We start from the raw sequence: 13,666 nt of genomic DNA, 5'->3' as shown, positions 1-13,666 counted from the left end.
ATAAACAAATAAATAGACCAAGAACTTTATTTAAAAAAAAAAGAAAGAAAGAAAGAAAACCTGGGCCGGGCCAGCAGGTGGTGTGATAGTTAAGGCTCTGGACTTTCCCACATGACCGATCACGGTTTGAGTCCTGAACCTGGTGATTTGCTTTCTCGCTTTCCTTCGCTCTGTGTGTCTCTTTCTCTGGTCAAATTAAGATAAATGAATGAATAAATAAAATGAACTAAATAATTCTTTAAAAAAAGAAAAGTAAAAAAGAAAGAAAGAAAAAAGAAAACCTGGGCTAGCTGGTAGTATGGTGGATAAGTAGCTGAATCCTACATAGTCAACTGTACTGTTCAAGTCTTGGACCTGGTGGTTTAAAAAACATGCTAGACAGGGCCAGCAGGTGTTTAGGGTGCTGGAATCCCATGTGGTCGACTGCGGTTTGAGTCCCAAACCTGGCAACTTGCTTTCTCACTTTCTCTTTCTCTCTTTCTGTCTCTGTCTGGTCAAATTTAAAAAATAAATAATAATAGCAAGTAAAATTAAATTAATTATTCTTTAAAAAAAAAAAAATGGGGCCAGCAGGTGGCATGGTGGTTAAGGTGCTAGACATACCCACATGGCCAACCACAGTTCGAATCCTGGACCTGGTGGCTTGCTTTCTCACTTTCACTTCTCTCTCTCGTCAGATTAAAATAAGTAAATAAATAAAATTTAAAATTATAAAAAAAAAAAAGAAAAGTAAACATGCTAGGCATGTATGTATGCATTCCCAAAATCCTGAGGGGGGAATGAAGGAGAAGGAATTAGTGTGGCCATCCCTCCTGAGGAAGTGCTTTCCCACTTTCTCTGTCTCTCTCCCCTACTTTTCCTCTCCCCCTCTCTCTTTCTCTCTCCTTCTTCAGCAAGCACACATGCCCTATAACAAAATTTTAAAAAGAAATAAAATGCAGAGCTAGCCCCGTAGTGCGGTGGTTAAGGGAGCCAGAGTCATAGGGCTGACCATGGTTTGAATCCCAGCTCCAGCAGCATGGTAAACACACTGGGCATGTGTATGTGATGCCCAAAGTCCTGATAGGAGGGAAAAATGAAGGAAAAAGGATTGCAGCATACCACGTCTACTGGGGCTACTTTCTTAGCACTCTCTTTCTCTCTGGCAACTTAACAGAAAAGAAAAGAAATAAAACCAATTCAGGGGACTGGGAGGGAGCATGGCAATAGAGCAGTGCTCTGTAGGGCTGACCCACATGGGAGGTTCCAGGCTCGTGTCTGGAGACCTCCCTGAGTATACCAGGTACATGTGTGGCCGTAACCCAGGGGTAACTGGCATGGATAGCAACACGAGAGCCCATTTGGGGTACTCTCTCTGTCTCTCTGTCTCTCTCTCTGTTTCTCTCACTTATGGAGAAGGGAGAACATTTTTTTTTAATAAAAGAAAGAGGTTTGGTCCTGTACCTAGTGGTTAAGGGAGCCAGATTCCACATGACCAACCATGGTTTGTATCCTGGCCTTGGGGGCTTGAGAAGCACGCCAGACTCACGTGTACAAGTGCTCAAAATCCCAACGGGATGGAGGAATGAAGGAGATGGGACGTAGCATGACCACATCCCTCTGGAGGATAGTCTTTCTCTATTTTCTCTCTCTGCTGAGCACATGTGCTCTTTGGCAATTTTTTTTGAAAGGAAAAAAAAAAAAAAAAACCCGGGGGAGTGTTTATATAGCTGTTCCTTACTCTGAGCTGTTTCTTATCTTTGTCTCAGTTTTTACTACTTCCATCTGGAAGCAACGAGGCCTTAACTCTGATATAGATTTGTTTCTCGTACAAAACCACTGCGCCGTGAAGCCAGCTCTCCTGAGAGCAGCTGGGCCTTAGGGCTCCTCACCCACCTCACCTCTGGCTCCTAGTTGTTAGGCACCCCCCAGACTTGAGTTTCTGGGATACGTGGAACTGCTCTTTTTCATCCTTTCCTTGGTCATGACGGCCCACCCAGAAGGACTTCCCTGTACTGCCCTTTCCGGGAGTGTTGGGGCACAGTTCGCTGCCTGCGTGCTGTGTGCTGCATCTCTGGACTTCTTCACCTTGCACGTGGTTCCAGTCCTGTCTGTTTCTTTTCCTAGATCTTTGGGGCCATAGAAGAGGAAAGCACCCTGGGTTTCCCAGTCGGAGGACCTGGAACCAGCCTGAATGTGAGTAGACATGTCTGGGTCCTGAAGACCTCTCTCCAGGGCCTCAGGTCAGCCACAGCCTCCCCTGAGCCTGCCTGGTGGACATACCTCAAAGCCACCTTCCATGGTGTCCACTGTGAGACCGCCTCCACTGTCCATACCTGCCTCCCCCAACTCCTGTTCCCGTGAAACGCCACAGGAGTCTCACCCCTCCTGTAACAATGGCTTGGACATTTGGAGATGCACTGGATCCCTCCCATGCCAGACCCTTTCAGATTGAGCCTTTCGGTCGAGTTTCAGATCTGCCTCTGAGAGCATCAGGAATGGTCAGGCTGTCCCTCCAGGACGTGGAAGGTCAGCCTCAGCTACGATGGCCTTGGGCACTGACTGTTCGTTGGGGGCACTTTTGCTGCTGTGGCTGTCATAGTTCTGTCTCAGGACCCCTGACCAGCAGGGTTGTTTCTTGGCCCTTGATTACACCTCAGCTGCCTGGCATCGTGTACTCTCATTTTCAGATGTCATCCTGTATGTGACCATATCAGTAGATGCTTCACAGAAAGGCCAGGTGTACAGACAGCACGGAGTATATGCTGACTGGGTAACGCCGCACTGCCAGCCTCTGTTCCATGGGGCAGTCAGACAGGTCCAGTACTGACTCTGAGCCCAGGGTCCATCTTGTCCAGCGGTTATCACGGAGGTCAGGAGGTGGCCGCCACGTAGCACCCTCTGGCTAATGGGTCTGCACATGTGAGAACTCCGTCTGGAACAGCCACAGCTGTCCACTTTTGGCCCCTCTGCCCCAGTCATGTTCCACAGTCCGCTCGCCGAGTGCACATCAGGCCTCTTTAAGGCAGATTTGCACACTCCTCCCCTGTCAAGAATGCTCTTTAATTGGTTAAAACGCATGCATAAATATTTAAATATAACAGCCATTATTTTAATAAAGGCAGGAGCTTAGTACAAAGTAGAAAGGCAAGCCCTCTTTAAAGTTGTTTCCTGGGAACCAGCAGTTAGCGTAATGGCTGTGTCATTGGACTCCCACGTAGTCGACTGCGGTTCGTGTCCCGGACCTGGTGGCTTAAAGCTCACGCCGGGCGCATGTGCGTGAGTGCCCAAGATCCCGAGAGGAGAATGGAGGAGAAGGGATTGCGGCGTGACCATCCCCCCTGGGGGGTGATTTCTCGCTTTCTGTCTCTATGTCTCTGTCTGTCTGGCGAGCGCACGCGCCCTACAGTGAAAATCTCTTAAAAAAAAAAAAAAAAGTTGTTTCCTAATGTTGAGCTGTGCGACGTGCTCCCTGCAGAGGGAGCTCACAGCTGCGTGTGTCCCACACCACCCCCTAGTCGCTTCTCAAAGAGGAAGCGGTCTGTCTGCTTTGAGAGCAGCCGTGCTAGGGCTCCTTGCCCACACGCCCATGCCTCTTGCTCGCCTTAGAGTGAGCCAGTGCCATATGTTTCAGACCTTGAAATGCACCAACTCTCTGTGGTGCTTTTTAGGAAGAAAACCCACATAGTTTCTTTCTTCTCTTGTGCAAATAATACTTATTTTCTTTAAAAACAAAAACCAAAAGCATACCTCTAAGGTTAAAGTCAGTCTCACTTTGAACTTAAGAAAATGTTTTTCATCTTAAATGCTGCTATGACTGGAGGGGGGGGGGTACCTCAAACATGGTATAGACATTTCCCAACTTCCCTTTGAAATTAGCTAATTGGGAATAAGCAGCCATGGTGAGTGTGGCAGGCCTGCTTGGCTAAACATCATGTGACCCACAATTCATGGCCGTTTGAAGTTCATGGAGTAACTTTGAAATCCAAATTGTTTAGGAGCAGGAGAGGATGCTTCCAAGTCTAGAACCACTTCAGTATTGACCACTTGACTGTTTATCCTAATATGGTCGGCTAGATCACTGGAGGATGTTGGCAACCCCTGGCAACCTTGAAACAGATCCCTGTGTCTGTCCTGGGAGTCCCCCTCAATCACTGTTGGGGCTGAGGATGGCAGTAGAATGACCATCTTCCTTCCTCCCTCCTGCACCAAGGCTTCTCTAGGTGGAGATAAAGATCTAAAACCACCGTTGAAGTCACAGTTCCCACTTTAAAGGAGGCATCCTCAACCCAGATGCAAGATTGGGCCTGGAGAAGTTTAACTTAGACTAAAGCGCTCATCAACCTGGCCAGCTTCTGCATTATTTTTTTTAAAGAATGATTTATTTAGGGGGACCAGCAGTTAGCATAATGGCTATGTCACTGAACTCCCATGTAGCTGACCGTGGTTTGAGTCCCAGACCTGGTGGCTTAAACTCACACCAGGCACATGTACGTGCGTGCCCAAGATCCCAAGAGAAAAATGGAGGAGAAGGGATTGCGGCGTGGCCATCCCCCTGGAAGGGAGGGTGGTTTCTCGCTTTCTGTATCTCTGTCTCTCTCTGTCTTTCTGGCGAGTGCATGCGAAAAGATCTCTCAAAAAAAAAAAAAAAAAAGGCATGTCATGTCAGTAATAGGACAAAGTGGCTAATGAGCTGATCCTGGTGAAGGTAGAAAAGGAAGCTTGCTTTCTGCCGTCTATGCTGGAAGCCCCTAAGTCCATGAGACTTGCATACCTAGGAGAGACGGTGTGTTAGGGATGAGGGTGTCTGACGAGGGTGCTCTGGAACACTGGTCATAGCAGCAGTGCCCTCGTTGGTCCCTGCCCTGTGATCTGTCTTCTGAACTATTGTTCAGTTATAAATGTCAGGGGTGAGCTCCTCTCAGTGAAACAAAATTATTCTCTCCACAGCTCGAGGCCACAGTCATGCCCTACCTTCAGGTGTTGTCAGAATTCAGAGAAGGAGTGAGGAAGATTGCCCGAGAAAAAAAAGGTGAGGACCTATCACTCCACGAGCGTAGGAGTCACTCACGGTCACTGGGTTCACAGGCTCAGGGCTGTGAACCTCCAGAACCATGTTGTTCCCTCCGTGGGGCTGTTGTATGCACTATGGGAGGCTAGACAGCACCCTAGGCCTGGCCCAGTAGGTCCTGTTAGTGCCAACACACCTTGGTCGTGACAACTGTGATGTCCTCTGCAGGCAGGATGGCTTTAGTTGAGAACTTTGACTTGGAACAGCCAGGTGGAGGCAAAAGGCTGGGGCCAGGATCTGGGACACAAGATGCCATGGAACAGGCTGGGTTTCTTCGCCTTGTTCCCTGAGGAGACACAGAGCACAAGGCCCTCTGACCTGCCCTTTGGCCTGCCTGGTGGCTTATTTTTGCTCTGGGTGACCCTCAGGCTGGGCATACTGAAGTATGACTTGTCCTGCTGCAGAACCAAGCCACATGGCCGAGAGAGCCTTCTGCTGGGGAACTGGAGCTCCCAGAGTTCCCACTCTGCTCACAGCGTGCAGGGTGAATGCCTGGAACTTGGGGCTCACCCAGCAGCACCTCACTGTCTGTCGCAGCCATCATCCTCTAATGTTCCTGCGGTGTGTGCTGTTTACGACTTGGAAAATGCTAGATCTGAACATTTGGATGTTTTGGGTAGTGTTTAGAAATCATTAAACATCTTGAGGCTGGCAGGTGGCATGGTGGTTGGGTGCTAGACTCCCACACGGCCGACCAAGGTTCAAAACCTGGACCTGGCAGTGTGGTTCTCTTACTTTCTCATTTTCTCGCTCCTTCTCTGTCTCTCTCTTGTCAAACTAAAAATAATAACAACTATTATTATTAATTGAATTATTCTTTTAAAAAAGAAATGATTAAACATCTCAGTGACCAGCGTCAGGCCACTGTGTTTCTTCTTACTCTCAGCTGTTCTGAACCAAGGAGGTAAAGCACCACTGCTGTTGTGTACTGAGTGCTTAGAATGTACTGGGCTTTCTTCACATTGCCTCACTTAGCCCTCACGATTTTATAGAAAGTAAAGCCCCGAGTGTTAGAGACCTTGACCAGGGTCATGCTGGGGGTCAGTGCCGCCCCAGCACCTGCTGCGCCATGCTCCTGCTCTGAAGGGCCACGGCATGGTGTGAAGTCCCCCCTGGAGTCTATCTCACCCCCATCTGTGCACACCCCATCAGGGGGGCATGCTGGAGGTGGAGCAGGCGGAGAGCCCAGAGCAGCCTGTGGGAGTTGCTGTGCCTTGAGGAGAGGCAGGCCTGGCTGGGTGAGGGTGGTCAAGGAGGGGTCCCTGTTCCAGGGAGGGGACGGCAGAGCAAGAAGGCAAGAACAGACCTCAGGCCCATGAGGAGCCTATGCCCAGTACTCCACAGGCTGGGGGTGAAGTGCCCGGTGTGAAAGAAGAGGGAGGGCTGGGCTTCACGACTGCCCCACTGCTCATGCTCCCGTTCCTGGTCTGCTGAGCCGTTAAGGACAGTGTCTGGCATTTTTGTCCGAATGAGTAAGCATGGTCCCCTCCCTCTCACGTCTGAGGCCTATCAGCGTTTTATTATAGATCACTCGAACCAAACTGGAAAAGCCTGGATTGCCCCATCTCGGGTCAGTACAGGGTTCTCCAACAATTTGGGCAGCACCAGCTTTAGCGGTACCACTGAGGTCCTGGGCTGGGGGTAGCCATTCTGAGAAGCAGCCTCTGCATTTCCTCCTGCCTGTCAAACAGCTGGGAAGCCAAGCCAGGCTCCAGGCCAGCTGTGGTCGCCCAGGGTGGCATGCAAATGGCATTGGCTCCTGTGGCATGCCACAGCCCTGGGAGGAATGTGGGTAGGCCGGAAGGGCCCTGAAAGGGGACTGACAGGCTTGAGTTCCTTTATAGCGGCACTGATCAGGGCAAGGGCTTACTCAGGCCAGCACCAGTCAAGAATAGCAGCAGTTGACTGGCCTTGGAAGTAGTTTGGTTTTTCTTTTCTCAAATTTATTTTTACGTTTTAGTTTTCTAGTGGGTGCTTGCATTCTCCAGAGTGAGAGAGAGGGGGAAGGGAAAAGGAAAAAGCACCCCACACATACAAAGGGTCCGTTTCTCCAACCTGTTAGGATTTGGGAGTGATGCACGTACTCATGCATGCATGCACACACTCATGCATGCACGCACGCATGCATGCTTGGTTTTTCAAGCTACCAGGGCTGGGGCTCAACCACACAGTTGGCTATGTGGGATTGAGCTCCCTCAACCATTAGGCCATGAAGCAGCCCTGGTATGACTTTTTGTTTGCTTATTTTTCCCTTTGTTTTCTTTTGTTTTGTTTTGTTTATTTTGCTTGGAGCTATGTGGGCACAGGTTAGGATGATGGTAATTACAACACTGTCTACCCCATGTGTTCCTGTGGGCATGAGGGCCTTTTACCTCAGCCAGAAACCCTGGCACTGTCCAGACCTCAGCTGTTTATTGCAAAACCTTTGGGCCTGGAGGCAGCATGTTAGACACAGCTCTGCCCCACACTCTCCCCTCCCCACAGTGGAAGCACATACTGACTTCTAGAGGTTGTTCACTGCTGTCCCCTCCTGACTGTTCGTGTGGCCTTGGACTGGCTGAGGAGGGATAGAGAGCAAGTAGCAAGCTCCAGGGCAGGCCCACGGTTCAGCTGGTATCTGCCCAGCCAGGCCAGGTCCTCCATGATGTGAGTAAGGAGATACCCATGGTCCAGCTGGGCAGAGCACACAGGCCTAGCATAGAGGGCAGTGGAGTACAGGTGTTTGACCAGAAGAGGCAAGAGATGTTGGGAAGAGGTGTAAAGGGCAGGAACTGCCACTAGTTAGATGGATGAGTTGGGGCTCAGCACGGTGCTCCTGCCACTGAGGGCATGATGCCATTTTCTCAGCACATTTTGTTTATTGTAGTTGTGCTAAACACATAGTATGAAAATTCCCATCTTAACCACTTTTTTATTTATTTTGTTTGGAGAGGTTTTTGCTATAGGGCGCGTGTGCTCACCAGAAAGACAGAGAGACAGAAAGCAAGAAATCACCCCACTCCCCCAGGGAGGATGGCCACACCACAGTCCCTTCTCCTCCATTCTCCTCTTGAGATCTTGGGCATGCACGCACACACACCCGGCGTGAGTTTAAGCCACCGGGTCTGGGACTCAAATTGTGATCGACCACATGGGAGTTTAGCGACATAGCCATTACACCAACTGCTGGTCCCCCCCATCTTAACCACTTTTAAGTGAACAGTTTAGTGGCATTCACTTTGTTGTGCAACCATCACCACTGTCTAGCTCCAGAAATTTCTCACCTTTCCAACCTGTAATTCTGTCTCCATTAAACACTAATATTCCATCCCCTCCCTCAGGCCCTGGAACCCACCGTTCATTTTCTCTCTCTACATATTTGACTGCCCTAAGGACCTCATAAGACTCTTCCAACAGGACTGAAACCTTCAACAGCATGCTGTAAACTTGCAGTTTCTGTCCTTTTTCTTTACTTTAGCCATTTTCCTAAAGACAAAAACTTCACCATACAAAATACTTTCTGTGTTAAAACCTTCCCTTTTAACCTTTTTACTAAAACTATATTTTTACCACTGTAGCCTTCTTTCTACAGTGCTTTTGCTTGCTATTATTTTCCCTTGTTTCTTTTTCTTATGATTGTACTTTTAGAAACAACCTGGGGACCAGCAGATAGCATAATGGCTATGTCACTGGACTCCCACGTAGTCAACCGCAGATCAAGTCCCAGACCCGGTGGCTTAAACTCACGCCGGGCGCGTGTGCGTGCATGCCCAAGATCCCGAGAGAATGGAGGAGAAGGGATTGTGGTGTGGCCATCCCTCCGGGGGTGATTTCTCACTTTCTGTCTCTCTGTCTCTCTCTGTCTTTGTGGTGAGCGTATACACCCTATAGCAAAAACCTCCCCCCCCCAAAAAAAAAAGGACTCAGGAAGAAGCAGGTGGCCTTGCTCTCCACAAGTACATGTTTAACATTGTGTTTACATCCTTTTATATCAGTTTTTGTATTGGTGACTTAGCATGCAATTCTGTCAACCATTTCCTTGTTTTTGGTTAATTTCAGTTTTGCTTAATGGTTGGCTTAGCAGATTAGAAAATTGATTAGTTTCTCCATGGAAAATGGAAATGTTTTCCTAGTCAAGTGATTAGATTATCAGAAGCCTGTACTTGTAAGAGTACATCCTCTTTTTGAATTTCCTTAAAGACATAACATGTTAGGATTTTTTTTTTTCAGGGGTGAGAAGCTAGAGACACAGGTTGAGGGTGTCTTTCTGTTAATAAGGACAATAGGAAGGTTCTATCTGACATTTAGTGCATAGAACTGTTAACAGATGGGAAAATGTCGAGCTGTATTGTGAAGTCCTTGGTTCTTTGGGACCAGATCACTAAAATTAGAGATCTGTCCTTAGGTACAAAATGAAACCTCAACCACAAATGAAGTAGGTAGAAAAGATTTAATAGGATAGAAAGGAAAGTACACCCAGAAGACTCTTGGGTGGGCAGATTGCCAGGTGGCAACCGCATTTGATACTGGTTAATCGTTATTTTTATTCCTAGAGGTCAGGAATATTCATTGGTGGGAGGTCTGTTACACTACCTATGTCCTTTGAATTCGAATCTGCACGTTTTCTCTTGCACTTAGTACTTTTCTCACAGGTAAAGAATGAGCAATTTGATTACTTAATTGCACGCGCCCAATGTGAGCCAGGTTGTTTTAGTTAAACTGCCTAATTAGTTTATCGCCCTAGTGAGAATTAGGGCATTGACCTAGTGGGACTTAGAGTGTTGACCAAAATGCCCTTTCGCTTTTCTCTTAGGGCTGCCTGCTCATGACTAACTACCTACCTACCACAGAACCGAATTGTCACAGAGAACCCAAGAGGCTTGAATATAAGGGTTCTCAACATCTTCCATGAGTCTGTCCAATGTGCTAGGTGGTTTCGGGCAAATGTTCTCATCACTTTTCCCATTTATTCTAAGGAGAATAGTAAAGCTAAGAGGGAAACTGTTCCAAAGAAGAAGCAATTATTCTCCACCAACTAGGTCCTCCCCTAAATGTTTCCTGAGCTACTATTAACGAATGGGAGAATGTGGAGCTGCGGTGTGAAGTCCTTGGTTCTTTGGGTCCAGATCACTAAAATTAGAGCTCTGTCCCTAAGTACAAAATGAAACCTCAACCACGAATGAAGTAGGTAGAAAAGAAGGTTTAATAGGAAAGAAAGGAAAGTACACCCAAAAGGCTCTTGGGCAGGCAGATTGCCAGGTGGCAACTGCGCTTGATAATGGTTAACTGTTACTTTTATTACTAGAGGTGATCATGAATATTTATTGGTGGGAGGTCTGTCATATCACCTATGTCCTTCGTTTGAGTTAGAATCCGCGCATTTTTCTCCTGCAATTGCACACTTCTCTCAGGTAAGGAATGAGGAATTTGATAACCTTATTGCTCATGCCCAGTGTGAGCCAGGTTGTTTAATTAGACTGCCTAATTAATTCATCCTCATAGTGGAAATTAGGGCGTCAACCTAGTGGGAATTAGGGCATTGACCAAAATGCTTACTTGGGGATTAGGGTGTTGACCAAAATGCTTGCTTGGGTCTTTTTTCTTTCTTTCTTTTTTTTTTTTTTGAGAGGTTTTTGCTGTAGGGCACGTGTACTCACCAGAAAGACAGAGACAGAAAGTGCATGGCCACGTCGCAATCCCTTCTCCTCCATTCTCCTCTCGGGATCTTGGGCACGCACGCACATGCACCCGACGTGAGTTTTAGGCCACCGGGTCCGGGACGCGAACCGTGGTCAACTATGTGGGAGTCCAGCGACATAGCCATTATGCTAACTGCTGGTCCCCCCTTGCTTGGGTCTTTTTGATAAGAGAAAAATCTATGAATCATCCCTGTATGCTTAAGCCCCAAGGAAGGAAGATGGCAAATTGCCTTGCCTTCCTGGCGCCCGGGGCTAGGTGAGCCTTTTGCTTTTCTCTTAGGGCTGCCCGCTCATGACTAACTAACTGTATATTATACTTCTAGCTGAAATTGGGAGTGGACATTATCAAGACCTGTCTCAAGGTGGAGTAACTGAGAAAAGAATTCGAATGGCAGCCACAGAGAGCTGAGAGCTCGGCTCAGTGCATCTAGAGGGGAGGTGGCCTGGTTAACATAGATAAGTAGATTAGTGGCCAAGACTTGAGGACCAGGTTCCATCCATTGATTTTGGATATCTAAGAGAGGGACAAATGGGAAAGGAAAAATTTTTAGGTTCTTTTTAAATGGAGATTTGATTTATTCTCCATTTAGAATGGACTAAAGTATGGCCTGTGGACATCCCTACCCAGTTATAAAATTTCTGTAAATGAAATTGTAAAGTTTCAGCAAAAAGGGCCATCATTTTCCTAAGAGAGATTAGAGCCAAGGAGGGAACAGGGGGAGTCTCTAGGGCCCCAGGTTAAGTTTCACATTTGGCCCAGGAGCTGTTTGTTGATGGTGACCGTATTTGTCATCAAACTCATAATCAGATGTCTTATATTTTTAATGGTCACATTTACATATAACCCTATATCCACTCTGTCCCTACTCCTTGCACTTCCTATCCATACTATGATTTGGGATCTAAATCAAGAGACTTGCTAACTTAGAACATGCTTAGAATGCATCCCAAATCCAGTGAGAATTTATTTATTAGGTGTTATAGAACACTGTGGCGTGGGGACCAAGGAAAAGAGCAATTAAGCAGGTGTCCTCAAAGGGCCAATAAATAACTTTCTATTTCTGTCAGAGGAATGAAGAGGAAAACCGGCCTAGCAAGAGCAATATTTTCTTACTTTTTTTCTTGGAGAGGTTTTTGCTATAGAGCACGTGCGCTCGCCAGAAAGACAGAGACAGAGACAGAAAGCGAGAAATCACCCCCGAGGGGGGATGGCCACGCCACAATCCCTTCTCCTCCATTCTTCTCTTGGGATCTTGGGTGCACACGCACACGCACCCGGCATGCGTTTAAGCCACCGGGTCCGGGACTCAAACCGCAGTTGACTACATGGGAGTCCAGCGACATAGCCATTATGCCAACTTCTGGTCCCTCAAGGGCAATATTATGTGATCCTCTCAACAATGTCAAGTACATTTATACCACATTGGATGCTGAAGGTAAAGGAGTCCTAATTATTTTGCCCAAGGCATAGTTTGCTCTTTCTGAGTACTGGTTGATCAGTATGAGGGAGATAAAGGAGGGTTGTTCAGCAGACTTTAGAACCCATAGAGAAAAAGGATCTTCTGCTCATTTTTGACTAGACCCACATGAAGAAGAAGAAGGACTCTGGGCTTGAGAGTGAGAGAGCAGGGGAACTCTTTCTGACACTCAGTCTAGCAGTGGGGAGAACCTCAGAGCCTTCCAGCGCCCCCAGGTAGTGGCCCTGGGCAATGCCTTTAGTTGCTCAGAGACATTCAGTTTCTCCCTCTCAACAGTACCCTGTAGGCCAGCAGAGCATAGAGCAGCTTAACTTTCTTTAATGCATCCTAGCAAGCTCCTGGATAGTATCACTCTCTTGTTAGTGGAGAAGAGAAAAAGTCTGAAGAAAAGGGAAGAAAGGAATCCACCCTGTCACCCAGCTGGGCTATGGGGAATGGCTTCAAATTCTCAGGGCCTTCAGAATACACCAGAGAGTCACCCTGGCATGCACCATCAATTGCCCCAGGAACATTCTCCTTCCCGGTGAAGGTTAAGATTCCTGAAATGACAACCAAGTCACAAAACAGCCAACATTCTCAACATTTTGATGATGCTGAGGGATTGACTATTTCCCAGCCAGCCTCACATCAGAGTCTTGTAGACTGGCAGTCACCCTAATGGTTTTTACATGACTGTCCGATGCCCAGTAATTTCACCTGATAAAGCTAGTTTCTAGGGGGACAAGAGTGTCCAAAAAAAAGGATAGAAAGTCTGTATTACTTACCATTCTGATGTGAAAATGTGGAGGCTCGATGTTTCTTGGCCAGTGCACCAAAATATGATGCAGGAACGTGGGGGCACAGGGGTGATCAGGCCCATACTCACAGTGAGACACGGTTTCTTCTCAGGAAGAATTAGAGTCATGGACACAGGGAGTAGGTATAGCAAAGCGTGGAGTTTATTAGCAAAGTGGGGAATTTATTATTAAAAAAGAGGGAAGGAAAAACAGAGCTCCCAAGAAGGGAAGCGTCCTGGAAAATGGGTTGCTCCCCCCCCCTTTTTTTTAAATTGTTTTTAGTTAATTTTATTTATCTTTTTATTATTTATTTATTTTACTTTTTTCCCATTTATTTATTTTACATTTTTCCTCAAACATTTACATATCAAAAAATTTTTACTCATACTCCACAGTTCTTGACAGTTAATAAGCAACTTTGGGGACCAGCACTTAGCATAATGGTTATCTCGCTGGACTCCCATGTAGTCGACCAGGGTTCGAGGCCTGGACCTGGTGGCTTAAACTCTCGCCGGTTGCATATGCATGCATGCCCAAGATAGTGAGTGCACGCACCCTATAGCAAAAATCGCTCCAAAAAAATAAATAAACAACTTTCAAAATTTCAAACTACTGGGAACCAGCAGTTAGCGTAATGGCTATGTCGCTGGACTCCCACGTAGTTGACCGCGGTTCGCGTCCCGG

The 13,666-nt window shown here is 47.1% G+C and overlaps 1 protein-coding gene across 1 annotated transcript in view; it reads left to right on the top strand.

Annotated features, from left to right (window-relative positions):
• CARS1 (cysteinyl-tRNA synthetase 1) overlaps nucleotides 1-13,666 on the top strand; it is a gene marked incomplete in the record, with an annotated part of 92,562 nt that overhangs the window by 44,415 nt on the left and 34,481 nt on the right. Inside the window, 2 exon segments of the mRNA XM_014590847.2 lie at nucleotides 2,107-2,175; nucleotides 4,930-5,011. Coding sequence (XP_014446333.1) covers nucleotides 2,107-2,175; nucleotides 4,930-5,011 — 151 coding nt within the window.

Source organism: Tupaia chinensis, unplaced genomic scaffold (genome assembly GCF_000334495.1).
Source record: "Tupaia chinensis unplaced genomic scaffold, TupChi_1.0 Scaffold000047_1, whole genome shotgun sequence".
Classification (NCBI taxonomy): Eukaryota; Metazoa; Chordata; class Mammalia; order Scandentia; family Tupaiidae; genus Tupaia; species Tupaia belangeri.
The sequence above is the reverse complement of the archived record's forward strand: the minus strand, read 5'-3'. Positions and strand labels throughout refer to the sequence as shown.